The sequence below is a fragment of the Ranitomeya imitator genome, chromosome 1 (genome assembly GCF_032444005.1).
Source record: "Ranitomeya imitator isolate aRanImi1 chromosome 1, aRanImi1.pri, whole genome shotgun sequence".
NCBI classification, from domain to species: Eukaryota; Metazoa; Chordata; class Amphibia; order Anura; family Dendrobatidae; genus Ranitomeya; species Ranitomeya imitator.
The window spans coordinates 926,720,443-926,747,844 of record NC_091282.1 but is presented as its reverse complement, the minus strand read 5'-3'; the positions used below and the strand labels follow the sequence as shown (position 1 = coordinate 926,747,844).

General features: G+C 42.7%; 1 protein-coding gene across 1 annotated transcript in view; it reads right to left on the bottom strand.

Moving 5' to 3' along the window:
* Positions 1-27,402, bottom strand: part of GRID2 (glutamate ionotropic receptor delta type subunit 2) — a 2,297,645-nt gene that overhangs the window by 413,662 nt on the left and 1,856,581 nt on the right. Inside the window, exon 12 of the mRNA XM_069743575.1 lies at positions 462-600. Within this exon, the coding sequence (XP_069599676.1) occupies positions 462-600 (139 nt within the window). The remainder of the gene's footprint in view (positions 1-461; positions 601-27,402) is intronic.

The window sequence follows — 27,402 nt, the reverse complement described above, 5'->3', positions numbered from 1 at the left end:
AGAAGACAGAGGCTGTGGTGCCGGGAATCAGGATGAGGTGAGTATAAACTTCATATTTGTTATATGAACGGGCTGTGGGGCCATTCTACTATTTTTTCTCGCACCCATAGGCTTGCATTGGTGAGTCTCGGCCACGAGTCTCAGTGACAATCACAGCATGCTGTGATTTTACATGCACACGGAATACGGCTGAGAAAATAAACACTGATGTGAGCTTCTCCATGCTATGCAATGTTTTCTCGCATAGCACTTGGTCATTTTCTGAGGTAGTGTGACTCCAGCCTGATGCTGCTCCTCTCTTTCTGACCTAACAGTAATACTAAAATAGGACATGTCAAGAGATGAATGAATAGAGATTAGCTCAGCCCAGTCAAGAGTTATTATTAATACCTACTCACTACAACATCCTGGTATTTGCTATTATCTAATTTTTACATAGATATCTAATTAAAAATACTTACTGAATAGAGCTCTCAATGCGCGAGACTGTCAGGAAGGCCGCTAGGTTTGCCGTATAAGAAGAAATGACAATTAAGGCGAACAACCACCATGCTCCCATCATCATTCTTGTTGCTAAAGTAGTATAAGGAACGTCACCACCTATAAGAAGAAATAGCAACACACAAGTAAATATATCTATATAATAATCAATTGTAACATTTTATACAAGAAATCACACCGTGTTGCAAAGAACCCACTGCTAGTGCAATTAATATTATATACAAATATACATTACATTCACAACAATTCATTAATTTTGCTCATTTTCTTACGCATAAGATAATTAAGTGGCATTAAAGGATAGGATTACATCTGAAAACAATAATATTTATAAATAAAGAGCTGCACAGGTACAGCAACCACTTCATTCACAGTATTGAGGAAGGGGAGAGGGGGGAAGCATAAACTTTTTAAAATCCATTTAATAGATGTGCCATTTCTGGGGCTGCTGAAGGCTGCTGTTTTTAGTCTGGGATGGGGCAAATATCCCACCAGCTGTCTGTTTAGTCATTGCTGGTTACTAAATAAAGGAGGGAACCCATGTCATTGTTTTATGGTTCCCCTCATTTTACTAACCAGTAAAGGCTACGCAAACAGCTGTGAGATGATATTATTAGCAAGGAAGCTTCATGGATATTGGCCCATCCCCAGAATAACAACACCAGGCCTTAGCTGTTGACTTTCCCTCAGCTGGTTAGCATTATTAAAGGGGACCTCACACCATTTTTTCAATAATTTATTTATTACAAAAATGCAGTACAGTAAGCGGGCTACAGCCTTCAAATGTCAATTTAATCTTGGCTAGTTATCAATACAGAGGGAACCCCACAATATGTTTTCAATTATTTAAATAGATTAAAGAAAAGAATTGGGGTCCCCCCATTTTGATAAGAAGCCAAGCTAAAGCAGACAGATGGGGGCTGCTGTTTTCAGACTGGGAATGGGCCATAGCTATTGTCTCTCTCCAGTCTAACAATAGCAGCTTGCAGCCTCCCCAGAAAATGTGCATCTACTTTTTAAGTGTGTAAGAAGAAAGACACACACAGAAAAAGTCCTTAAATTGACAAAAACGCTCCCTCACAATAATCCTCTTTTACCCATTTATTAGTGAAAAAAAAGGAAAAAAGAATTTCTCACCTGTCCACCAATAATTCATATATCCCACAGCGTGCTCCAACTCCACTATATATTGATGCATTGCTGAGCGGTGACATGATGTGACTGCTCAGCCTTGCATCCAGGATATGCTGAGCTGAGTGTGAGAACAAGGCTGCATGTGACCGGCGGTGATGTCAATAAGGCTAGTCAGTAACATGCAGCCGCGTTCTCATGGTCAGCTCAGTGTACCCTGGATGCAGAGCTGAGTGGTCAAATCATGTCGCCACTCAGCAATACATACATACAGTATGTAGAAAAGTTGGAGCACATGATGGGACATATGGATTATTGACGAACAGGTGAAGAATGCTGTGTTGTTTATTTTAATTCTTACATTAAAAAATGGGTAAAAAAGTGTTAATGTGGGGGGTTGTTTTTTTTAACTGAAAGACTTGAGTGCTATTTCAATTAAAAGACTTTTTATGTGTGTCTTTCTTACTTTTGATTTCTAGGTTAATAATAAGAGTGTTTGTTAGATTCTTCTACATTACTAACCCCTAGGCTTGATGTCAGCGGACATAAAACAACTGACATTAACCACAAAACAATTACCCCACTTGCCACTGCATCAGGGCAAGTGGAAAGTTCTGGGCAAAGTGCCATAATTGGTGCATTTAATAGATGTGCCTTTTCTGGGGCGGCTGCAGGCTGCTACTTTTAGGCTGGGGAGGGCCAATATCCATGGCCTCTTTCCAGTCTGAGAATACCAGCCCCTGCTGTCTGCTTTAGCTTGGATAATTATAAAAAATAGGGAGGACCACACTATTTTTTAAAATGATATCTTTAAATAATAATAATCAAAACGGTGTGGGACCTCTCCATTTTTGATAACCAGCCAATATAAATCTGACAGTTGGTTATCAAAAATAGAGGGTACCCCACGCTTTTTTTTTATTTTATTTATTTTTTTATTCAATAGATACATGTATAGTATGCTACGCACACACTACACTAATTATGTCGCTGACCATTTTATTACTATGGGCAGGCGACGTATGCTATCAGCGAGACCATGCTGAGGCTGATGAGAGTAGTACTCCCATCAGCCGATCCCTGACCAGTGTTAACCTTTTTACCACAGGTCAGAGCTGCTGGCTCACATGCTGTCATCTTTGTGACAGCGTGAGAACCGCAGCGCTCTGACCATTGGTAAAGTCACCTTCGATCAGAGCCGGTGTTTACTAAGCTGTCATACAGATGGCAGCATGGGAAATGCCAGATGTACGAACCCTCCATTAATTTGAATAGGAAAAAATATACATGGGGAAAGTTGAGAGAGCGAGAATCTTGCTAATCATAAGAGCTTATGATTTACAGGAGGAAGAGAGAGAAAGAGGATCCCGCTGACTATCAGAGCTTACACTTTACAGGAAAGAGAAGACCACACTGACCATAATTGCTTACAATCTGCACGAGAGAGAGAGAGAGAACCACCCTGACCATATGAGCTTACACTTTACAAGAGAGAGAGAGGACCACACTGATCATAAGAGATTACAATCTACAGGAGATGGAGGACCCTGCTGATCATAAGAGCTTACAATTTACAGCAGATAGAGAAGACCCGCTGACAATAAGATTCTACACTCTACATGAAAGAGGTCAGCGCAGGTCAGGCCGGCAGGGAGGGCAGATTCAAGGATGTCAGCACTTGTCTCTGAAGACAAGTGGTTTACAGCCAGCGGTCACAATACCATCGGTCCTGGTTGTAAACTATATATCCCCCAGATATGGATTACAGGGTGGGACTGAACGTCGGACAGGTCTGGTATATTGTTGTTTTATTATGTTTTCCTTGTTACAGGAGATCGAGGGCATTGCATGGATTAGGAGAACAATAAAGATGGCAAACTGTGTTTATTGCTTTATTTCATTGAAATACTTTTTTCTGGCTGTGTCTTTATTTAACCCACTAACAACTATAGGATTAGTAATGGAGAGGTGTCTTATTGACACCTCTCCATTACTAAGCCGGCTTGATGTCACCTTACAATACAAAGTTGAAATCAACCCCCTATTACCTATCACCACTACAGGGCAGTGGGAAAAGAGAGGGTAAGCGCCGGAATTGGTGCATCTTACAAATGTGCCATTTCCAGGTCGGCTGTTAGCTGGTATTTGAAGATGGGGGGATAACCATGGTCCCTTCCTAGACTATGAATCTGAGCCCGCAGCTGTCTGCATAGCCTTTTCTGACTATTAATTATATGGGGACCCCACATCATTTTTGGGGGGGTCCTTCTATTTTAACTGCCAGTAAAGCTAAATATACAGCTGCAGGCTGAGATTCATACCCTGGGAAGGTCCATGGGTGTTAACCCCTTCTTAAGCTATAAGCATCGGCCCCCGTAGCTGCCTTTCCCTCTCTGGCACAGAAAATTGCGTGGGAGCCCACACCATTTTTTTCCACAAGAAGATTATTTTATTAAATACATACAAGTCCCATAATTTGCACACACACTATACTAATTGTATTGGTCACACACATCTATATATCAAACTATTCTGCATGGATTTACTGTATGTAAACCATGTCTCCTATCCTGTCTGCACCTGCATTGATTTTACAGAAGCCAACAAATGAATTACCGGCTAATCTTCTATCTATATGTATCTCTATGTCACTAACATACAGTATATATATATATATATATATAGTATATATACAGTATATATATATATATATATGCACCAATTCTATGTATATATATATATATATATATATTCTATCTATTCCATTCTAACCTGTCAGTGTGATTTTACTGATGCCGCATATAAATTGCCGGCTTTTCAAAGGACACCGGTGAATAAATATCAGACAGCAATCACATGGTACGAGTGCTGTGCGATCTTTTCTTGAACCCATTGACTTGCATTGGACTCACTACTCGTTATGAATACCCGAGTATTAGGACCTATTCGTTACGAGTATAGCAAGTCCGAATATTTCATTACTCGCTCATCCCTAGTGGCCATTCAAAAACACATTAGCCCACTCTCTGATGCTTTAGCATTGTGGGAAATGGTGCCAGGCAGGTTTTTTTTTTAGCCAATATTCAAATTGTATCTTATCTTCAGTGTGATACCGTTTGTTGAACTGTGATTTTTAGAAATGACACTATGTTCATATATTAGCTCCAATAATCTGTTGCTTAATATTACTGTTGCAACTTTGTATTATGAAGGTACAAATATGAAGGTACAATAGTTGTATCTACTGGTGTCTGTGACACTGTTTTTTATCTAATTGTAATTAAATATTTTATCATGATTTTGTTTTTTGCTGTACTCCGTGATTCAGGAATGTTTTCAAAAGTATGAAAAAACTTTAAAAAATATATAAAAGTTAAAACAACCCTTCATTTGCCCTATTCAAAATAAAACAATAAAAAAATTAAAAATTACACATATTTGATATCGCCACATTCAGAATCGCCTGATCTATAAAGTTATAAAAAGAATTAATCTGATGAGTAAACGACATAGCGAAAAAAAGTCAAAATGCCAGAATTACTTTTTTTGGTCGCCGCAACATTGCATTAAAATGCAATAACAGGTGATCAAAAGATCATATCTAGACTAAAATAGTATCAATAAAAATTTAATCTCAGCATGCAAAAAATAAGCTCTCATCCAGCCCAAGATCCTGAAAAATTGAGACGCTAAGGTTATGTGCACACGTAGAAAGCTCCTCTGCGGATTTTTCCGCAGTGGATTTGATAAATCCGCAGTGCAAAACCGCTGCGGTTTTTCCTGCGGATTTATCGCGGTTTCTATTGCGGATTCTGCTGCGGTTTTACATCTGCAGTTTTCTATTGGAGCAGGTGTAAAAACGCTGCGTATTCTGCACAAAGAATTGACATGCTGCGGAAGATAAAACCCTGCGTTTCCGCACGTTTTTTTTCGCAGCATGTGCACTGCGGATTTCATTTCCCATAGGTTTACATTGTACTGTAAACTCATGGGAAACTGCTGCGGATCCGCAGCTGCGGAAACGCTGCAGATCCGCAGCAAATTCCGCAACGTGTGCACATACCCTAAAGGTCTCGGAAAATGGCACAATTTTTGTTTTAAATAAACTTTGGATTTTTTTTACCTCTTAAATAAAAAACAATTTATACATGTTTGGTATGTACAAACTCGTAATGACCTGGAGAATCATAACGGCAGGTCAGTTTTAGCATTTGGTGAACATAGTAAAAAAAAAAAGTTGTGTAATTGCACTTTTTTTTGCAATTTAACTGCACTTGAAATTTGTTTCCCGTTTTACAGTACATGATATGTTAAAACCAATGGTTTCATTCAAAAGTACAACTCGTCCTGCAAAAATCAAGCCCTCGCATGGCCATATTTCTGGACAAAATTGTATGGCTTTGGGAAGCAGGGGAGCAAAAAACAAACACAAAAACGAAAACGGGCAGCTGCGTGAAGGGGTTAAAGATAAGAGAACCTTTTGTATAAAAAACCTCCCAGAGCATAGTAGTTTCACGTTTGCTGGTTATCTACAGTAATTATATAGGGACACATTTAATTTAACTGTTTTGAAACTATATGGTAATATGATAGTAAAGTATGAAATCCTAGCATTTGGCAAGTACATGGCTCAGTATCTACATGATCCATTGGATCACATTGACAGAGAGATCATAAGCAATCCTCAGAGCCTTCCAAATTATTATGAGTCACATCTAAGCAGAGCTTCCTTTATTAAGCTAAATCAATCGCTCTCGAACTGAGCTGCACAGCGCTGCTTCTCATTGACTTGTTTTCAGTCGGCTGTTAAACTTCAGATAAATTCTTTTCTTTTTCTACCAATATGGAAGACAATACCCTAGCGCACATTCCTATCTGTTTAATTTCTCTCTAAATATAAACATTTGATTATAGACTCTAATCCAAAAATTTTATTTAATGCTGTAGAGGTGTCTTAATGGCTGCAAGAATGGATAACATAGACAGATCTAATCTCCAGCATTTCTCTTTCTCCAAATCTGCATTTCTTCTTATCTAATAAACTACAAGTTTGATTCAGTGGCGGCAGCAGCTCTGAGATTCTGAGATCTTGTTTTCCTCTAGACAATAAAATACTTGCATCTCTTTATCTCCCCTTATCTAAGGAACATATTATCACAACAGATGTTATTTTGGCTCAGTTTGTATTTACATGGACCATTTGCAGCATTGCCTAATCATTTTGATGCATAAATTGTAATGATAATTAGCAAAAATCTAACTTCCTGCTCAAATAATAAATCTTAACAAGTATAAATTGGAGTGTTAATAATTACATCGCTTATTCTAATCTAGAGAGACATTCAGAAAAAAAGATAAAAATGTTATATGGATGCCAATGCTGTAAAGAATATTAAACATAATATGCTCCATATTTGGTTGCAAGAACGATTGTTCATTGGGTGAAATAGGCTTCAAAGAATCACTCCAATCAAGGTTTTTGTTCTCTTGATATATTGAAATCACCATATTATATGGCACTGTGTACTTACAATTGCTCATTTTGCCCTTCTAACTAGCTAAGTCTTCTGTTTTCCATTAGGTCTTTGACATTATGTGATTAAAAACAAACTAGCTGAATCCTTCAATGCTCTATGTACGTAGAAACAGGAGGTCAATTTTCCCTGCATAAATAATCATTAAAACTACAATCCTACATTACTGCAAAGTCCATGGCAACTCAGCTCCACTCCTTCTTCAACTCCTTACCCAGTTGTTCCAGCCCCTTGCTTTTATCTCTCCTCCTTGTTTCCATTTGTCAGCAAAAGAAAATTATAGTTCCGCTTACACCTAAAGAACATCTCTAGAATCGGCCCTACTCTCACCATGGAAACAACAAAAACCCTAACTGTTGCCTTGATCCACACCCGCCTGGACTTATGCAATGCTCTATTAATTGGTTCCCCTTACTCGACTTTCTCCTCTCCAGTTATCCTTAATGCAGCAGCCAGGGTTGTCCATTTAGCTAATTGGTATTCAGACATGTCCGCTGTTCGCCAGTTATTACACAGGCTATCCATTCATTATAGAATCCAATTCAAAGTACTTGTTCTCACCCATAAAGCTCTCCACAGTGTGGCACCCCTTTACATCTCCTCCCTCACTTCTGTCTATCAGCCTAATCGACAACTGTACTCTGCAAACGACTTTTGACTAACCTCTGCACTAATCCATACCTCCCACTCCCGACTCCAAGACTTCACCTGTGCTGTGCCAATCCTCTGGATTGCTCTACCCCAAGATATTAGGACCATCCACAATTTGCATAGTTTTATGCGCTCCCTCAAAACACATTTGTTCAGAGCAGCCTATCATGTTCACTAATCAAAGTCAATTCATGCTTGTGTGTGTAACCCATTCATTACTTCCATCTACAGTATACCCCACCCCCTGAAGATGGCTGGACCATCATTGTAAAGACATCATTGTAAATACACACCTGTACCTTGCATCTCCCCCACCTCATTGTAGATTGTAAGCTCTCACGAGCAGGGTCGTCTTATTTTACTTTAATTATTGTATTGTTAACATTGTTGCTTATGACTGTTTTTTTTCAAAACTGTTGAAATGTAAAGCGCAGCGGAATATGTTGGTGCTATATAAATAAAGATTATTATTATTATTATTATTATTATTATTAATCAGGCTTGGACTGGCCCATAGTGGAACAGGGGAATCCCCCAGTGGGCCCTTGTCAAGATATGGGCCCCCAACCCCACTGTATGGGCAGTACTTGGCATAATTCACTTGATTTACTCTGTACAGAAAAAAACAACATATAATCACTCATTGTTAGGGCTGGCAGAATGCACTGATTCAATATAGAGATGGTATAGGTGCGTTCGCAGCGCGGGGTCCACCGTGCAGGAGTGGAACCTGCTGCTAGTAAAGGGCGGCACTATATGGCGGTTCTACGCCTGAATTGACACGGGTTCCATCACCCAGTAAGTATAGAAGCGAACTCTGTTGCTTCACAGAGTCACCAGGATTAAAGATAACTCTGTGCCCTGTTAACCTCACAGGGGAGCGAAGCTCACTAACGGAGCTGGTAGCATACAGTGGTCATACAGTCAGCAACTGCACTCAAATAACTCCTCTCCAGAGGTGCTGGAATTCTAGTGGCTATATGCCAGCCCTAAATTCATCCAAACTCCTCTCCGGAGGTGCCGGAATTCTAGTGGCTATACAGCCGACCCTGAGCACATGCTGACACAGACCACAAAGTAGCAAAGCTCATGCCACTCATGAGCATAAATTGATACTAGCACATGGCCATGTGGCCATGCGACCCTTTTATAGAGGAAGCTCTCCAGGACCTTCCTAGTGGTCCAATGGGAACTGCTTCAGGACCTGAGCATGTGACCCCGACCTCCAATGATAGGACGTCCCTTGGGCATGCTCAATAGAGAAATAGCAGGACTTAGTCCCAGGAGCGTCTGCTCGCCGCAGAACAGTGCTGGTTACACAGAATGAGCCTGGAAGATCAGCAGTAACCAAGCGCACAGTATCTACCTGAGCCAGATGCTGGGACCGACGTCTCCGCTGAGCTGGTTCCACTGTGGCTGGAGAAGAATGGGAGACAGCAGCGGAGGTGGCTCGAGATTCCCTCTGTGCAGTGGAGGGAAATCAACGCCTAACACTCAATAACTAAACTATCCAGTTTACTTTTAAATTGAAGCATAGTTAAATTTGTGAATGAGGGAAGTGCAATATTTGCATGCATGTGAAATGTGGGTCTACCAAAGTCAATGTTACTGGTGGACCCTTGGCGCCCAGTCCGACACTGGTTCTAATGCTGACTCATGCAGGGGAAAGACACTTCCTGTTTCTACATAAAGCTTAGAAGGATTCATCTAGTCAGTTTTTAATCACGTGATGTCATAGATCTAATGGAAAAGAGAATTACCTAAGTAAAAGAGCAAAATGAGCAATTGTAAGTACACAGTTCTGTATAATATGATGATTGGAATATATGTAGAGTATTACAACGTTGATGGGAGAAGAGCTTCCTTAAGTTTGCTTAAAAAAATTAGCAAATGTCTTGTTTGATCATATTCTGCAAATGACAACCATAGCCTATGTGCACAGAATGATCTATTGCTAATAATTCTATGTGCATGGGTGATGTGGTCTGCTTGTTTAAGCAGGCTATTGGATGACCATTGTTGGGCAAATGTGCACTGATTTAGTTATGTAATCCTGCAGATTGTTCAGTCTAAACACATCTTTAAATCTAGTAAATCTAGATTTAAAACAGTCAAAGAATAAAACAAACAAAATATCTATAGTAAAACTTCAATAGTGTCACGGTCAGCTGCAGCCGCAGATGCGGCCCAGCCCATAGATGCCCCCAAGCCGACAAACCTCAGAAGGCGTTGGGCGCGCGTCCCTTGGGGATGCAATATGGACCCTTTATACCGCAGAGAGGGACCTGGCCTACCCGAACTAGGGAAGGGCAGTGACTGGGGTTCTGTGGCAGCTGAGCATGTGGAGAAGGAAAGAGACACGTAGGACTATATTACACCGCACAACTTCAGGTATAAAGTAAAGTTTACTAAAGTAAAGTCACACAGTACATAAACAAAACATGATGATGTCAGGCTCCTGATTCCACACCTCCAGAAGGGTACCAACCATTGGACCCCAAGGCACCAACGGATCACCAAGGCACACATAGGCAGGACATCAGGACCCAGGCAGGACATCAGGGAACAGGCAAGTCATCAGGATACAGAAAGGACATTAGGACATCTGGACTCAGGAAAGACCTCAGGACATCAGGACACAGGCAAGGCATCAGGAACAAGGAATAGCGGATAGACATCTGGGACACTGGCGTGGCAGCCAGGACATCAGCTGGGTAATCAGGTTACATCAGGATGTAGAATATAGGAAGGACATCAGGGTTCAGACAGGACATCAGGACATCTGGACCCAGGGTCACCGGCAGATATCAGACAGGAATCGTTCGGTTCCGGACATCCAATACGACCTACAGGCACCATCAGAGACATCGGCTCCAAGCTCCAGACAGTGGACATCAGGTCCCAGACTGCGGTCATCAGGCTCTGGGCATCGGACCTAGGAAGGAACTCAAGCGTGATGGTGCAAACACCGCCGTACTCGACATGAGCCAGACGGGGTTAACACTGCATGGTAGTCAGAGCACAGAGTAGTAGATGCTCAGCAGAAACACCAGTTACAAGAGACTCAAAGTCACTGGGAGTGAGGTTCCAGATGCAGAGGGATTCCAGGAACATAATCACAGCAGACACAGTTCAGACAGGTTCAGGTACAGGACTGGTACATGATCAAGGATTCGGGCCTGGATATACCGCCTCCAGGACAGGTGCCAGAACAGGACAAAACAGGAATCAAGGCAAGGACTTTGGTACCAAAACATAGACAGGAGAGGTGCAGGAACACAAACACACATAGCAAACTTCAGGAGCTTTGTGAGTAGCTCAGGCCCTGCCCATAGGGCAGGGGAACTCTATATATGAGCTGCCCCTCAGCAATTGGCTGGGGACAGCATTTGAAGTACACACCCTAACCCTGATAAAAGCAGGGAAGGTGTGGCCGCGCACACCCTAAGCACACACACAAACCATTACAGCACAAACAGTGCAGGATCTGAGGCTCAGGGCACCTGACTGAAACTGAATGAACTGACCCATGTGGAAAGTCATGCACCAGCTGCAAATGACCTCACAACCCGTGGACAGCTTCACAGCAGCAACCAAGGACCGCACATGAGGAAGGTATGCAGCAGGGCAAATACCTAAACACCCATGTATGACTGTGCAGCAGAGCAGGGAAATGAGAAGGCTCCATCCAAGTAACAGCCAACAGTATCCCAGCTCAAATTAGGGGGAAAAGGGTAAAGGGTTAAAGCAAACATATGCATTGTCACACCGAAAATCAAATACAGACAGAACGGCGTGACAAATAGACTTAGTTAATTGCCTCTAAGTCTAAGGAAGCAACTGACTTACTGGCGATACTTGGTTATTATCTTTGACATATGATTTTATACTATACTCAGTATATGATTTGTTAAATTAAGACATTTTTATTAGACAAGAATTACTGTCCATTGATTGTTTACAGACTTTTGGGGGATGGCACCTATAGGGCCTATCAGTGGTAATACTTTTTCTATCTTAACGGGCATACTGCAACCTCATCTTACTGTTGGTTCATTGTACTGATTGTTGGATTTTGGATTTCTAAGAGTTTTAAATCCTTTATGACCTATGACTTATAGGCATGTCATGAGTGACCTCGCCAATTTGATAAGCTGTCATGTGCCACTAACAGCTACAGGTGGAATTGAGATCCTTAGATATTAACATGCTAAATTCTGCTGTGAATCTCTGAGAGAGACCCCCTTGCCTGTCATTGCCAATCTGCTATGAGTGTCGCCCTGTGGCTGGCGTTCATACGAGATGTGTATTTCTGAAGCCCTGTTATGTGTAGCACAAGCGAAACAAAAGATCACAGATTCAAGTCTCCAAGGAGACAATTGAAAAAAGTGAAAATAAAAAAAAGTATGACAGAATTACAGTTCTTTGATTGCTGCAACGTTGTAGTAAAATGCAATGACAGGTGATCAAAAGATCGTATCTACCACAAAATGTTATCAATAAAAATGTTAGCTTGGCGCACAAAAATGAAGACGCTACAGGTCTCGGAAATTGGTGCTGTTTTTTTTTCTTACAAACTTTTTTCACCACTTAAATAAAAAAGAACCTATATATGTTTAGTATTTGCAAACTCATAATTATAAAATTTCATTTTTTTGCAATTTCACCTCACTTAGAATTTTTTCCCATTTTCCATTACACTATATGGCAAAACCATTAATATTGTTCAAAAGTACAATTCGCCCCCCCCCCAAAAAAAAAATAAATAAATAAATAAATAAATAAAACAAACCATTGCGTGGCCATATTGAATGGAAAATAAAATTGTTATGGCTCTGGGAACCAGAAGAGCAAAAAACAAAACACAAAAACTGAAATTCTCAAGGTGGTGAGGGGGTTAACACATTCTGTATATTTGTTTAGAAAAAATATTTGTCCATATGGAGATCCCTTATGTACTCAAATAGTTTTTTTTCTCTTGCTCTTAATCTGCAATTATCTCACAGGATGCCGATGAAAGCAGGTAAGTGTATGCAGCGTTTTAGTGGCTAATAGGTATGGCCAGAGCTAATCTCATGTTATAGTTTTTAGAGATAGATGCTGGCTATATACCGTATATACTCGAGTATAAGCCGACCCGAGTATAAGCTGCCACAAAAAACTGGGAAAACTTAATGACTCAAGTATAAGCCTAGGGTAGAAAATGCAGCAGCTACTGGTAAATTTCAAAAATAAAAATAGGTACCAATAAAAGTAAAATTAATTGAGACATCAGTAGTTTTTGAAGTGTTTTTGAATATCCATATTGAATCAGGAGCCCCATATAATTTTCCATACAGTTCATGATGGCCCCATAAGATGCTTCATACAAAATACGCCCCATATAATGCTACATACAGTTTATGATGGGCTCTATAAGATGCTCCATATTAAAATATGCCCCATATAATGCTGCACAAATGTTGATTATGACCCCATAAGATGCTCCATAGACACATTTGCCTTGTATAATGCTCCACAAATGTGGATTATGACCCATAAGATGCTCCATACAGATATTTGCCCCATATGATGCTACACATGGCCCCATACAGATCTTTGCCCCATATAATGCTGCACATAGCCCCATAAGATGCTCCATACAGATATTTGCCCCATATAATGCTGCACATGGCCCCATAAGATGCTCCATACAGACATTTGCCCCATATGCTGTTGCTGCGATTAAAAAAAAAAATTACATACTCACCTCTCAGGCCCCCGGCACTTGCTATACTCACCTTTCCCGTTCCACTGCTGACCGCCGCTGTATCTTCCCCGTCCTGTGCACTGACAGTCAGGCAGAGGGTGGCATGCACTAATCGTGTCATTGCACCCTTTGACCTGAGCGTCAGTGCAGAGGATGCAGAAGACACAGCGGTGCCAATGGTGGAATGGGGAGCAGGTGAATATAGTGCACTGAGTTATACTCACCTGCTTCTGGTGCAGTCCCTGCACATCTGTTCCCCAGCGCTAGCAGCTTCTTCCTGTAGTGAGCGGTCACATGGTACCGCTCATTACAGTAATGAATATGCGGCTCCACCCCTATGGGAGTGGAGTGGGGTCCATATTCAATACTGTAATGAGTGGTACCATGTGATCACTCACTACAGGAAGAAGCTGCCGCCGCTGGGGAACCAGGGATGTCCAGGGACCGCACCAGGAGCAGGTGAATATTATTACCGAGTCCCGCTCCCCCTCTCCTGCCGACCCCTGGGTATGACTCGAGTATAAGCCGAGAGGGTTACATTCAGCCCAAAAAAGTGGGCTGAAAATCTCAGCTTATACTCGAGTATATACGGTAATATACCCGGTATCTTGTGTGTACAGAGAGAGAGGCCAGCTCCTGAGCCCTCTCCACACAATCACACCCGCAATCACAGTACATCTCAAAATGACTGTATGGGTGCATGAGCTCAGACTGCTATGTCACCCACAAGAGGATGATTTTGATTGACAAGCAAATTCCTGCAGGTATGTCCTAACAGATTCATGTGAAGTTAAAGACAACTCTGTCAAGAATAGCCAATTTTTTCCTCCTCTTTTATTTCAGCTACTCTCCTCAATATTGGTGTTTTCTTTTTTTTTTTTTTAATCCACTGTACAGTTCCAGAGTAATGGGTCTTTCTATTTTGTGCTAATTTTGATGAGGTTTCTAAGGGGGTGTGGCTCATAAGATTCTCTGGGGGCTTGTCATCAGGTTGCTCTTCCTCCTTATCCTGTGAACTGCACCCTCTTGATAAAGACCGTAAAAATTACTACTAAATAAAAAGTCCCATTACACTGGACCTAAAATAAACAAATAAATAAAATGTTGCACTCAAAGGAGCAGTGGGAAAAAAATAGGAACAAAAGCTTGACTCTTTTAATAGGGTGACAGATCCTTTTTAAATCCACTGTATGTTTTTCTGGAAATTTTCTAAAATGCATAAATCTATATAGCAGCTTTTAGCATTTTTTAGAAGTTTTTCTTAGTTCCTAACCTTTGCAGCATATGGGTACATAAATTCTTATACTACCGTACCAGCTGATATTCCTTTTCTTTAACAAAGATCTATTAATAAGATATAATATTTCAAAATTTTTTTGGACATCAAAATAAAGGAGAAAAATGGAAGCTTTATGCCATAAAAAAAATTCAATTTTATTGATATCAATTAAAATAATGAAGATAACGATAAAATCTGGTCAAGATAGGGACAACAGTGTAAAAGATCTATTGATAAGATATACTCTTTCTAATTTATTTGGTACTATAGGCACTAAGTAAACAGGAGCAAAGAAAAATATAGCTGTGATACTGACATGCAATTTTCACAATTAGAAATAATATTTTCTTTGTCAAAAGAGTTTGGAATTTAGTACAGAGAACACAAAAACCAAAGTGCTTAGTAGACAACCTGCTGGGTATTGAGCACTAAGGATATTTTCGTCTAATAATGAGTGATCTGGAAAGTGGATGTAAAATAAACATACCATATTCACAATGATACCTGCTGACTTCTATACGAGTCTCGTAAATACAGCTTTGACTAAAAAGCAAATATTCCTGAAATAGCTGCAAAAAGCTCTCATTTAGATAGACGACTCTATAGTTAGCTTATAAAAGCTTCACACTGAGAAAAATTCAGTAGGAAACCTCGTTACTACAAATAGCTATTCAAACCCCAATGATGAGGTAACTTCTTATGCTTCCTGTCAAAATATCACTGCGAAACCGTTTACCCTGTCGGCTAAGCACATGACACTTCACTTTTATTACATTCTTTTGATACTGCGTTAGTTATGAATCATTATTTACACTCCTATTACACATTTATATCATTATTTCTAGATATTACTTTAGGTATACTGTATTATTCATTTGTACATTCAGATATTAATTGTATGTATACAATATGTCTATTGGTTATCATTAGGGTTGAGCGAAACGGGTCGGTCATTTTCATAAGTCGCCGACTTTTGGCAAAGTCGGGTTTCATGAAACCCGACCGGATCCCTGTGTGGGGTCGGCCATGCGGTACGCGATTTTCGCGCCAAAGTCGCGTTTCAATGACGCGAAAAGCGCCATTTCTCAGCCAATGAAGGTGGACGCAGAGTGTGGGCAGCGTGATGACATAGGTCTCAGTCCCCACCATCTTAGAGAAGGGCACTGCAGTGATTGGCTTGCTGTCTGCGGCATCACAGGGGCTATAAAGGGGCGTTCCCGCCGACCGCCATCTTACTGCTGCTGATCTGAACATAGGGAGAGGTTGCTGCCGCTTCGTCAGAAGCAGGGATAGCGTTAGGCAGGGTACATTAACCCCCAAACCATTTGTGCTGTAGCAATTTCCACTGTCCAATACCACCTTTTGTTTGCAGGGACAGTGGAGGCTACATTTTTTTCCCTCAGTGCTGTAGCTCATTTGGCTGCCCTAGAAGGCTCCCTGATAGCTGCATTGCTGTTTGTACACCGCTGTGAAAACCAACTGCTTTTTTCAAAGCACAAATCCTGTTGCTCCTTCCTTTCTGCACAGCTATCTTGTTTGTTTGTCCACACTTTTGACTTTTTTGTGCAGCAGTCCACTCCTTGTTATTGCTGCCTGCCATACTTTGCTGAGATTACTGCAGGGAGATAGTAATTGTAGGACAGTCCCTTTTTTTTTTTGTTTCGTTATATCTCTTCAAGCCACTTTCTGCCACAGAAAATATACTCTGATACAGTGGCCCAGATTTATTCACTAGTCTCCCTGAAGAAAAAAAAAAAAAAGGGTGTAGATTAAAATTGGCAAATCTGTATCAGTAGCAGTCCTGTGTGTGGCAACTGTGTCTCATTTTCTGGCACAGAAAACATGCAGTCTAACAGTGGGCCTGATTTCTTGCCAATTCTCCCATAAATAAAAAAAAATAGTGGGAGATTAAGATTGGCAATTTTGCCTCAGTGCCAGTGCTGTGTGTGGCATCTGTCTCAAATTTTGTGCCACATTAAACCTAGTGTGTAAAACTGGGCCAGCTTTTTTTTAAATTCTTCCTGAAAAAATGAAAATAGTGGGAGATTAAGATTGGCATTTCTGCCTCATTGCCAGTGCTGTGTGCCACCTGTCTCAAATTTTGTGCCACATTAAACCTAGTGTGTAATACTGGGCCAGATTTCTTTTAAATTCTCCCTGAAAAAAAAATAGTGGGAGATTAAGATTGGCATTTCTGCTTCAGTGCCACTCCTGTGTGTGCCACCTGTCTCAAATTTTGTGCCACATTAAACCTAGTGTGTAATACTGGGCCAGATTTCTTTTAAATTCTCCCTGAAAAAAAAATAGTGGGAGATTAAGATTGGCATTTCTGCCTCATTGCCAGTGCTGTGTGTGCCACCTGTCTCAAATTTTGTGCCACATTAAACCTAGTGTGTAATACTTGGCCAGATTTCTTTTAAATTCTCCTTGAAAAAAAAATAGTGGGAGATTAAGATTGGCATTTCTGCTTCAGTGCCAGTCCTGTGTGTGCCACCTGTCTCAAATTTTGTGCCACATTAAACCTAGTGTGTAATACTGGGCCAGATTTCTTTTAAATTCTCCCTGAAAAAAAAATAGTGGGAGATTGAGATTGGCATTTCTGCTTCAGTGCCAGTCCTGTGTGTGCCACTTGTCTCAAATGTTGTGCCACACTAAACCTAGTGTGTAATACTGGGCCAGATTTCTTTTCAATTCTTCCTGAAAAAAAAAATGTGGGAGATTAAGATTGGCATTTCTGCTTCAGTGCCAGTCCTGTGTGTGCCACCTGTCTCAAATTTTGTGCCACATTAAACCTAGTGTGTAATACTGGGCCAGATTTCTTTTAAATTCTCCCAGAAAAATTAAAAAATAGTTGGAAATTAAGATTGGCAATTCTGCCTCATTGCCAGTGCTGCGTGTGCCACCTGTCTCAAATTTTGTGCCACATTAAACCTAGTGTGTAATACTGGGCCAGATTTCTTTTCAATTCTCCCTGAAAAAAAAATAGTGGGAGATTAAGATTGGCAATTCTGCCTCATTGCCAGTGCTGTGTGTGGCATCTGTCTGTAATTTTGTGCCACAGAACATATACTGTATAAGAGTGGGCCACATTTCTTCAATATTCTCCCAGAAAAAATAAAAAGGGGGAGATTTTTATTGGTAGTGTCTGCATCAGCATCAGTCCTGTTTGTGGCATATCTGTCTGCCACTGAAGCTTTGTACTGTTATACATTGGGCCTTATTTTCCCTGCAGTCTCACCCACCTATAAAGGGATATATAAATCCAACAGAAGTTTGAGTTCACCTTGTAACTGGTTTTACAGTAACAAATACCTTTAGTATGGTTACGTTTTTCAAACAATGAGGAAGTCTGGTGGAAGAGGTCGTGGCCGTGGGCGGTCATTGCCAGCTGGTAATGATGGTAGTGGTGGTGGAGCATTAGGTGGTCGTGGGAAAAGCAATATAGCACCTAAGTCTCAAGTTGTTGAGCCAGGTTCGTCGTCTGGCTACACAAGGCCTCGAACGCTCCCTTTTCTGGGAGTAGGAAAACCGCTTTTAAAGCCGGAGCAGCAAGAACAAGTTTTGGCTTTCCTTGCTGACTCAGCCTCGAGCTCTTTCGCCTCCTCTTCTGAAACTGCTAAATGTAAAAGCAGCGCGTCATTAGTGGATGTTCACGGTCAGAGACAAGTCGCTTCCTTGTCTTCTTCACCAAGAACAACAGAGAAGGATGCGTCAGGCGACACAACGGGTTACTCCATGGAGCTCTTTACACATACCGTTCCTGGGTTAGAAAGTGAAACAGTTAACAGGCCATGCCCATTACAAGTTGAATCGGACATGGAGTGCACAGATGCACAGCCACAGCCAGATTACTATGCTGTTCCTTTGATTCAGACCAGAACATTGCCCTCGCAGTGTACTGATCCAGAATCAGGCCCTGATGAGACTATGGTGCCCCGTCACGAACGCTATACCACCGGCTTACACGGTGACACAGATGAAGTTGCACACGAAATAGAAGAGGAGGTCATAGATGACCCAGTTGTTGGCCCCGATTGGCAGCCATTGGGGGAACAGGGTGCAGGTGGCAGTAGTTCTGAAGCAGAGGAGGAGGAGCCGCAGCAGGCATCAACATCGCAACAGGTTCCATCTGCCAGGCCCGTATCTGGCCAAAAACGCGTGGCAAAACCAAAACCAATTGTAGGACAGCATGGCCATCCGGTTAAAGAAGCTCAGTCTGCAATGCCTGAAAAGGTATCCGATAGTAGAAAGAGTGCAGTCTGGCATTTTTTTAAACAACATCCAAATGATCAGCGCAAAGTCATCTGTCAAAAATGTTCAACTACCGTAAGCAGAGGTCAGAATCTTAAAAGTCTAAATACAAGTTGCATGCGTAGACATTTAACACCATGCATTTGCAAGCCTGGACTAACTACCAAACGTCCCTTAAGGTTGTAGCACCCTCGGCCAATGAAGCTAGTCAGCAACGCTACATCCCTTCCGTCACTGTAAGCCCACCATTTCCCGCACAACTTGCAGTAAATGTGCAGATTTCGTCGCCAGGCCAAAGCAGTCAGGGAATCACCAGGTTCGTGGTAGGAAACACTGCATGTAGGGCACCAGCAAGAATACCATCTCCATCCCTCTCTCAGTCTGCCATGTCCACCGGCACCCCCGCTAGTTCCACCATCTGCAGCTCTCCAGTCCAGCTCACCCTACATGAGACTCTCGTTAGGAAAAGGAAGTACTCATCCTCGCATCCGTGTACACAGGGTTTGAACGCCCACATTGCTAGACTAATCTCAAGATGATGCCCTACCGGTTAGTTGAAAGCGAAGCTTTTAAAGCCCTGATGGACTACGCTGTACCATGCTGCGAGCTACCCAGTCGACACTTCTTTTCGAGAAAAGCCATCCCAGCCCTGCACCAGCATGTTAAAGACCGCATCGTCCATGCACTCAGGCAATCTGTGAGTACAAAGGTGCACCTAACAACAGATGCATGGACCAGTAGGCATGGCCAGGGACGTTACGTGTCCATCATGGCACACTGGGTTAATGTGGTGGATGCAGGGTCCACAGGGGACAGCAATATTGGGACAGTTCTGCCTAGCCCATGGTCTAGGAAACAGTTGGCTGTAGGCGTTCGCCCCCCCTCCTCCTCCTCCTTGTCCTCCTGCAGAAGCGAGAGCTCGTCCACAGACCGCAGTCGCACAACCACTCCATCCGCAGCTGCCCCTTTTGCACACGAGGTGTCCCATTATGGGACAGCTAGTGGCAAGAGTCAGCAGGCTGTATTGGCAATGAAGTGTTTGGGCGACAACAGACACACCACGGAAGTTCTGTCCGAGTTCTTGCAGCAAGAAACTCAGTCATGGCTGGGCAGTGTACATCTTGAGGCAGGCAAGGTAGTGAGTGATAACGGAAGGAATTTTATGGCTGCCATAGCGCTTTCACAACTGAAACACATTCCTTGCCTGGCTCACACCTTAAACCTGATGGTGCAGTGCTTCCTGAAAAGTTATCCGGGGTTACCCGACCTGCTCCTCAAAGTGCGCAGACTTGCATGCATATCCGCCATTCGCCCGTACACTCCAGCCGTATGCAGAACCATCAGCGGTCTTTGAACCTTCCCCAGCATCGCCTAATCATCAACGTTGCAACAAGGTGGAACTCCACACTGCACATGCTTCAGAGACTGTGCGAACAGAGGTGTGCTGTTATGTATTTGTGGGAGGATACACATACACGGGCAGGCAGTTGGATTGCAGACATGGAGTTGTCAGGTGTGCAGTGGTCGAAGGTACAAGACATGTGTCAAATCCTTCAGTATTTTGAGGAATGCACATGGCTGGTTAGTGCAGACAACGCCATAATAAGCATGAGCATCCCCCTAATGCGTCTGCTGAGGCAAAGTTTGACGCACATAAAGGAGCAGGCATCTGCAGCCGAGGAAGAGGATAGCCTTGATGACAGTCAGCCATTGTCTGGTCAGGGCAATCTACAGGACGAGGTAGCGGGCAAAGAGGAGGAGGATGAGGAGGATGATGGGGATGAGTATTTTTTGAATGAGGAAGCTTCTCCGGGGCAAATAGAAACTGGTGGCCTTGCAAGGCTGGGTTCAGGTTTTCTAAGGGAGACAAGTGACGTAGATTTGCCTGAAACTGCCCCTCAACCCAGCACAACCGGAGATTTGACAACTGGAAATTTGGCACACATGGCGGATTATGCCTTACGTATCCTCAAAAGGGACCCACGCATTCTTAAAATGATGACCGATGACGATTACTGGTTGGCCTGCCTCCTTGATCCTCGCTATAAAGGCAAATTGCAAAATATCATGCCACATGAGAACCTCGAACAGATATTACCTACCAAACAAGCAACTCTTGTAGACCGTTTGATTCAGGCATTCCCAGCACACAGTGCCGGTGATGGTTCTCACACGAGCTGCAGGGGGCAACAGGGCAGAGGTGTTAGAGTTGCACAAATCAGAAGTGGCGTTGGACAGAAGGGTTTTCTGACCAGGTTGTGGAGTGATTTTGTAATGACCGCAGACAGGACAGGTACTGCAGCATCAATTCAAAGTGACAGGAGACAACATTTGTCCAGTATGGTTACTAACTATTTTTCATCCCTTATCGATGTTCTCCCTCAACCGTCATTGCCATTTGATTACTGGGCATCCAAAATAGAAACCTGGCCTAAATTGGCAGAATATGCATTGCAGAAGCTTGCTTGCCCAGCAGCTAGTGTGCTATCAGAATGAGTATTCAGTGCTGCTGGTTCAATATTGACCAAAAAAAGGACTCGTCTGGCTACCCAAAATGTTGGTGATCTAACCTTCATTAAAATGAACCACTCATGGATTTCGAATTATTTTGCCCCACCTTTCCCGGCTGACACCTAGCTTTCCTATAAAAAGGTCTCGTTTGTGGACTGGTCTTACTGACTGTTCCAATCTCTTAATTTGCAGCAGCTGTTTGTCCAGCATACGACATGTTTACAACTCCCTAAATTGGCTAACTCCCCCCACGGTGCCGTGGTCTCGCCACTTGGCGCAAGCACCCGTGAGAGTGCCGTTTGTCTGAAGAGGTGGGTGTGCCAGTTTTTGGTCGATGGCACTGCCACTGGGTCCCTCATAGTACAATAAAGTGTATCTGGCAGTGGTGGCGCGCAACCAACTTCAGACACACGGTTGTAATATGAGGGGCCCTGGGCCTGTACCGCCGGCCACAAGAGAGTTTTCCCCCCAGCTCAAACACTGTTCTACCACTTGCAAAATTATCTCTCACAGCTTCACCAATGTTTAGTCTATGCGCTGACATCCTTCAATGCCTGGCACTGACAATACCAATTTGTTGACATGTATGATGCTAGTTAAAATAGTCAGGGTCAGTGTCCTATATTGACACCAGTAAATACTTAGCGCCAAATTACTATGTCTGAAAACTCAGCAGAGGAGCCCACCCCTGTACCTAAGTATGCCACCCTTTTGATTTTTGGTTTTGTTGTTTTGCGAGACATTAACATCTATTTATTTTTTGGGAGTACTAACTGTGTCAGACACTCCTTCCAATCGTCCTCCGCTGACCACACCAATGCTGCCTGTGTACCCCTGCAAGATAATTCAAACTGCCTTGAGCCTATTTTTTTAAATTTTAGGCCTACTAAGTCTGTCTGCGGTCCCTCCTTCCATTTGTCCTCTGCTGAGCACACCAATGCCGACCATGTACCCATGTAACTTTTTTTCATCCTGCAGTGAGCCTACTTTGTGGTGTAAGGCCTACTAGCAGTGTCTGTCTGCGCCACTTAACACAGCTGTCCTCCTCCTTAAAAAAAAAAAGGCTGATTTTCAGCTTGTCAGAATTATAAAACTGCTTTGGGGCCACAAGTTTCGTTGTGGTCTACCGCTCCAAGGTGTTCTCTCTGTTGCCTCTCCCTCGCTTCTATCTTGAAGCTCTTGTTAAGTAGTTGTTGAAACAACACTGCATTAGGCCTACAAGTTGGGTCTGGGTTGTAGAGACAGTGTCTGCCGCTCCAAGGTGTTCTCCTGGTTGCCTTTCCCTAGCTTCTATCTTGAAGCTCTCGTTAAGTAGTTGTTGAAACAACACTGCATTAGGCCTACAAGTTGGGTCTGGGTTATAGAGATGGTGTCTGCCGCTCCAAGGTGTTCTCCTGGTTGTCTTTCCTGAGCTTCAATCTTCAGGCTCTTGTTAAATAGTTTTTTAATCAAACAACTGCAGTGGGGCTACTTGTTTGGTTGGGGTCTACTAACAGTGTCTGCCGCTCCAAGGTGTTCTCCTGGTTGCCTTTCCTGAGCTTCAATCTTCAGGCTCTTGTTAAATAGTTTTTTAATCGAACAACTGCAGTGGGGCTACTAGTTTGGTTGGGGCCTACTAACGGTGTATGCCGCTCCATGCTGTTCTCCAGGTTTCCTGTCCTGAAATTCCATTTTCAGGCTCTCGTTAAGTAGTTGTTGAAACAACACTGCATTAGGCCTACAAGTTGGGTCTGGGTTGTAGAGACGGAGTCTTGCGCTCCAAGGTGTTCTCCAGGTTGCCTTTCCTAGCTTCTATCTTGAAGCTCTCGTTAAGTAGTTGTTGAAACAACACTGCATTAGGCCTACAAGTTGGGTCTGGGTTCTACAAACGGTGTCTTACGCTCCAAGGTGTTCTCCAGGTTGCCTTTCCCTAGCTTCTATCTTCAGGCTCTCGTTAAATTGTTTTTAATATAACACTGCATTTGGCCTACTTGTTTTGTTGGCCCTACTAATGGTGTCTGCCGCTCCTTGATGTTCTCCTACACTGAACAAACCAGTGCCGCCTGTTTACTTCTGTTACCAATTTTGAACTGCATTTAGCCTACTTACTGATTTGGGCCTACTCACTGTGTCAGCCTCTCATTACAGTTGTACTCCACTGAACAAAGTAATGCCCCCTGGTTAGTCCTGTTACCAATTTTGAACTGCATTTAGCCAACTTTATTATTTGGGCCTATATCTGTGTTTTCTCCTCATCCTGCCCATTGCCCAGCCAGTGATAGATGAGTCTGCTGGTACATTGACCCAGAACGCCACATTCCCCGTGCACGCTACACAGCCAGAATGTGACCCTGCTGAAAGTCAGGTTCCCCTTCCCACATACCATACCACCTTACACGGGGACAAAGAAGAAGGTGCAGATGAAATTGCAGGTTCCTTCATCAGGTGGGGGGGAATACTCGTTGGCGACATCACTGGCACAGGGCCCTTCATAGTACGCAAAAGTGTCACTGCCGGTGGGAGGCGCCCCTGCCGTGCAAACACACCGCCGTACTTTGAGGGGCCCTATGCCAGTGCCAATGCCAACGAGTAGGCCCCCCCTGCTTGCTCAGGATCACAGCACTTGCAAAGTTTAAATACTTACCTCTCCCTGCTCCACTGCCGTGACGTGGTCCAGATTTCCTGGGCCCACTAAATTCTTGAACCAGCCCTACCCCCCACAACTTTAGCCAAATGACCCCCAATTTCCAATGCCTTACAATTATTATAAGGTAAATTAAGATTGACAAGCTTCAGTAACAAGAATGGATGTTTTTGCCATTAAAATGGGCACTGTAGGTGTTTTCCTGGCCTCCACTCACTACCGACTATGCTCCCCCATTGACTTGCATTCGTGTTTCGGTCGATCCCCGACTTTTCGCGATAATCAGCCGATTGCACTCGACTCGACTTTTGAGATAGTCGGGTTTCGCAAAACCCGACTCGACCCTAAAAAACTTAAAGTCGCTCAACCCGAGTTATCATGCCAATCATATGGATTTTATCCTAGCCAGAACTTGATCTAAGAGTTAGCTTCTATCTATCTACAGTCTTTAAATATTTTCTTATTGTCCAGTCTTGCTTGCTTTTGATAAAATAAACTCAACAATGAAATTGCAATGCCAAGGAGGAAACGTCATGGAATTCTGGAAATCACATTTTCGATAGACATGGTAATAATATGTAAATTATGAAAAAAAAGTATCTATGTACACTAGGGTTGAGCGAAACGGGTCGAACATTTTCAAAAGTCGCCGACTTTTGGCTAAGTCGGGGTTTCATGAAACCCGATCCGACCCCTGTGCGGGGTCGGCCATGCGGTACGTGACTTTCGCGCCAAAGTCGCGTTTCAATGACGCGAAAAGCGCCATTTCTCAGCCAATGAAGGTAAACGCAGAGTGTGGGCAGCGTGATGACATAGGTCCTGGTCCCCACCATCTTAGAGAAGGGCATTGCAGTGATTGGCTTGCTGTCTGCGACGTCACAGGGGCTATAAAGAGGCGTTCCCGCCGACCGCCATCTTACTGCTGCTGATCTGAGCTTAGGGAGAGGTTGCTGCCGCTTTGTCAGAAGCAGGGATAGCGTTAGGCAGGGTCCATTAACCACAAAACCGCTTGTGCTGCAGCGATTTGCACTGTCCAACACCACCCTCGGTGTGCAGGGACAGTGGAAGTTTTTTTTTTTTTTTTTTTTTCCCCTCAGCGCTGTAGCTCATTGGGCTGCCCTAGAAGGCTCCCTGATAGCTGCATTGCTGTGTGTACGCCGCTGTGCAAACCAACTGCTTTTTTCAAAGCACAAATCCTCTTGTTCCTTCCTTTCTGCACAGCTATCTTTTTTGTTTGTCCACACTTTTTATTTCATTTGTGCATCAGTCCACTCCTTATTGCTGCCTGCCATACCTGGCTGAGATTACTGCAGGCAGGGAGATAGTAGCTGCCTGCCATACCTGGCTGAGATTACTGCAGGCAGGGAGATAGTAATTGTAGGACATTCCCTGTTTTTTTTTTTTTTTTTTTTTTGGTGGGAGATTAAGATTGGCAATTTGGCATTTCTGCTAGAGTGCCATCCCTGTGTGTGCCATCTCTCTCACATAGTGGGCCATAGAAAGCCTTTTCATTTTTCTGTATTTTTTTTTGTGGGGTGTATAAATTCTCCCTGATAAAAATACAGTGGGAGATTAATATTGGCCTTTGGGCTTGTGTGCCAGTCCTGAGTGTGCCATCTCTCTCACAAATAGTGGGCCATAGAAAGCCTATTTTATTTTTTTTGGGGTTTTATAAATTCTCCCTGAAAAAAAGGGAGATTAATATTGGCCTCTGGGCTTGTGTGCCAGTCCTGAGCGTGCCATCTGTGCCAGCCCTGAGCGTGCCATCTCTCTCACAAATAGTGGGCCATAGAAAGCCTATTAATTTTTTTTTTTGGTTTTATAAATTCTCCCTGAAAAAAAGGGAGATTAATATTGGCCTCTGGGCTTGTGTGCCAGTCCTGAGCGTGCCATCTGTGCCAGCCCTGAGCGTGCCATCTCTCTCACAAATAGTGGGCCATAGAAAGCCTATTTAATTTTTTTTTTTGTTTTATAAATTTTCCCTGAAAAAAGGGAGATTAATATTGGCCTCTGGGCTTGTGTGCCAGTTGTGAGCGTGCCATCTGTGCCAGTCCTGAGCGTGCCATCTCTCTCACAAATAGTGGGCCATAGAAAGCCTATTTAAATTTTTTTTTGGTTTTATAAATTCTCCCAGAAAAAAAGGGAGATTAATATTGGCCTCTGGGCTTCTGTGCCAGTCCTGAGCGTGCCATCTGTGCCAGTCCTGAGCGTCCCATCTCTCTCACAAATAGTGGGCCATAGAAAGCCTATTTTATTTTTTTGGGGGGTTTTATAAATTCTCCCTGAAAAAAAGGGAGATTAATATTGGCCTCTGGGCTTGTGTGCCAGTCCTGAGCGTGCCATCTGTGCCAGCCCTGAGCGTGCCATCTCTCTCACAAATAGTGGGCCATAGAAAGCCTATTTATTTTTTTTTTTTGTTTTATAAATTTTCCCTGAAAAAAGGGAGATTAATATTGGCCTCTGGGCTTGTGTGCCAGTTGTGAGCGTGCCATCTGTGCCAGTCCTGAGCGTGCCATCTCTCTCACAAATAGTGGGCCATAGAAAGCCTATTTAAATTTTTTTTTGGTTTTATAAATTCTACCAGAAAAAAAGGGAGATTAATATTGGCCTCTGGGCTTCTGTGCCAGTCCTGAGCGTGCCATCTGTGCCAGTCCTGAGCGTCCCATCTCTCTCACAAATAGTGGGCCATAGAAAGCCTATTTTTTTTTTTTTTTGGGTTTTAGAAATTCTCCCTGGAAAAAAAAAGGGAGATTAATATTGCCCTTTGGGCTTGTGTGCCAGTACTAAGCGTTCCATCTCTCTCTCTCTCTCTCTCAGTCAGTGGGCCATAGAACGCCTATTTTTGGTTTTATTTGTTTTCTAAATTCTCCCTGAAAAAATCATTTTATTTTATTTGGTTTCTAAATTCTTCCTGATAAAATCACATTTTTTTTATTATTTTTTTTTCTAAAGTCTCCCTGAAAAAAAAAAAAAAAACAGTGGGAGATTAATATTGGCCTTTCTGCTTGTGTGCCAGTCTTGACTCCTGGGTGCGTCATCTCTCAGTCAGTGGGCCATAGAACGCCTATTTTTGGTTTTATTTGTTTTATAAATTCTCCCAGAAAAAATCATTTTATTTTATTTGGTTTCTAAATTCTTCCTGATAAAATCACATTTTTTTTATTATTTTTTT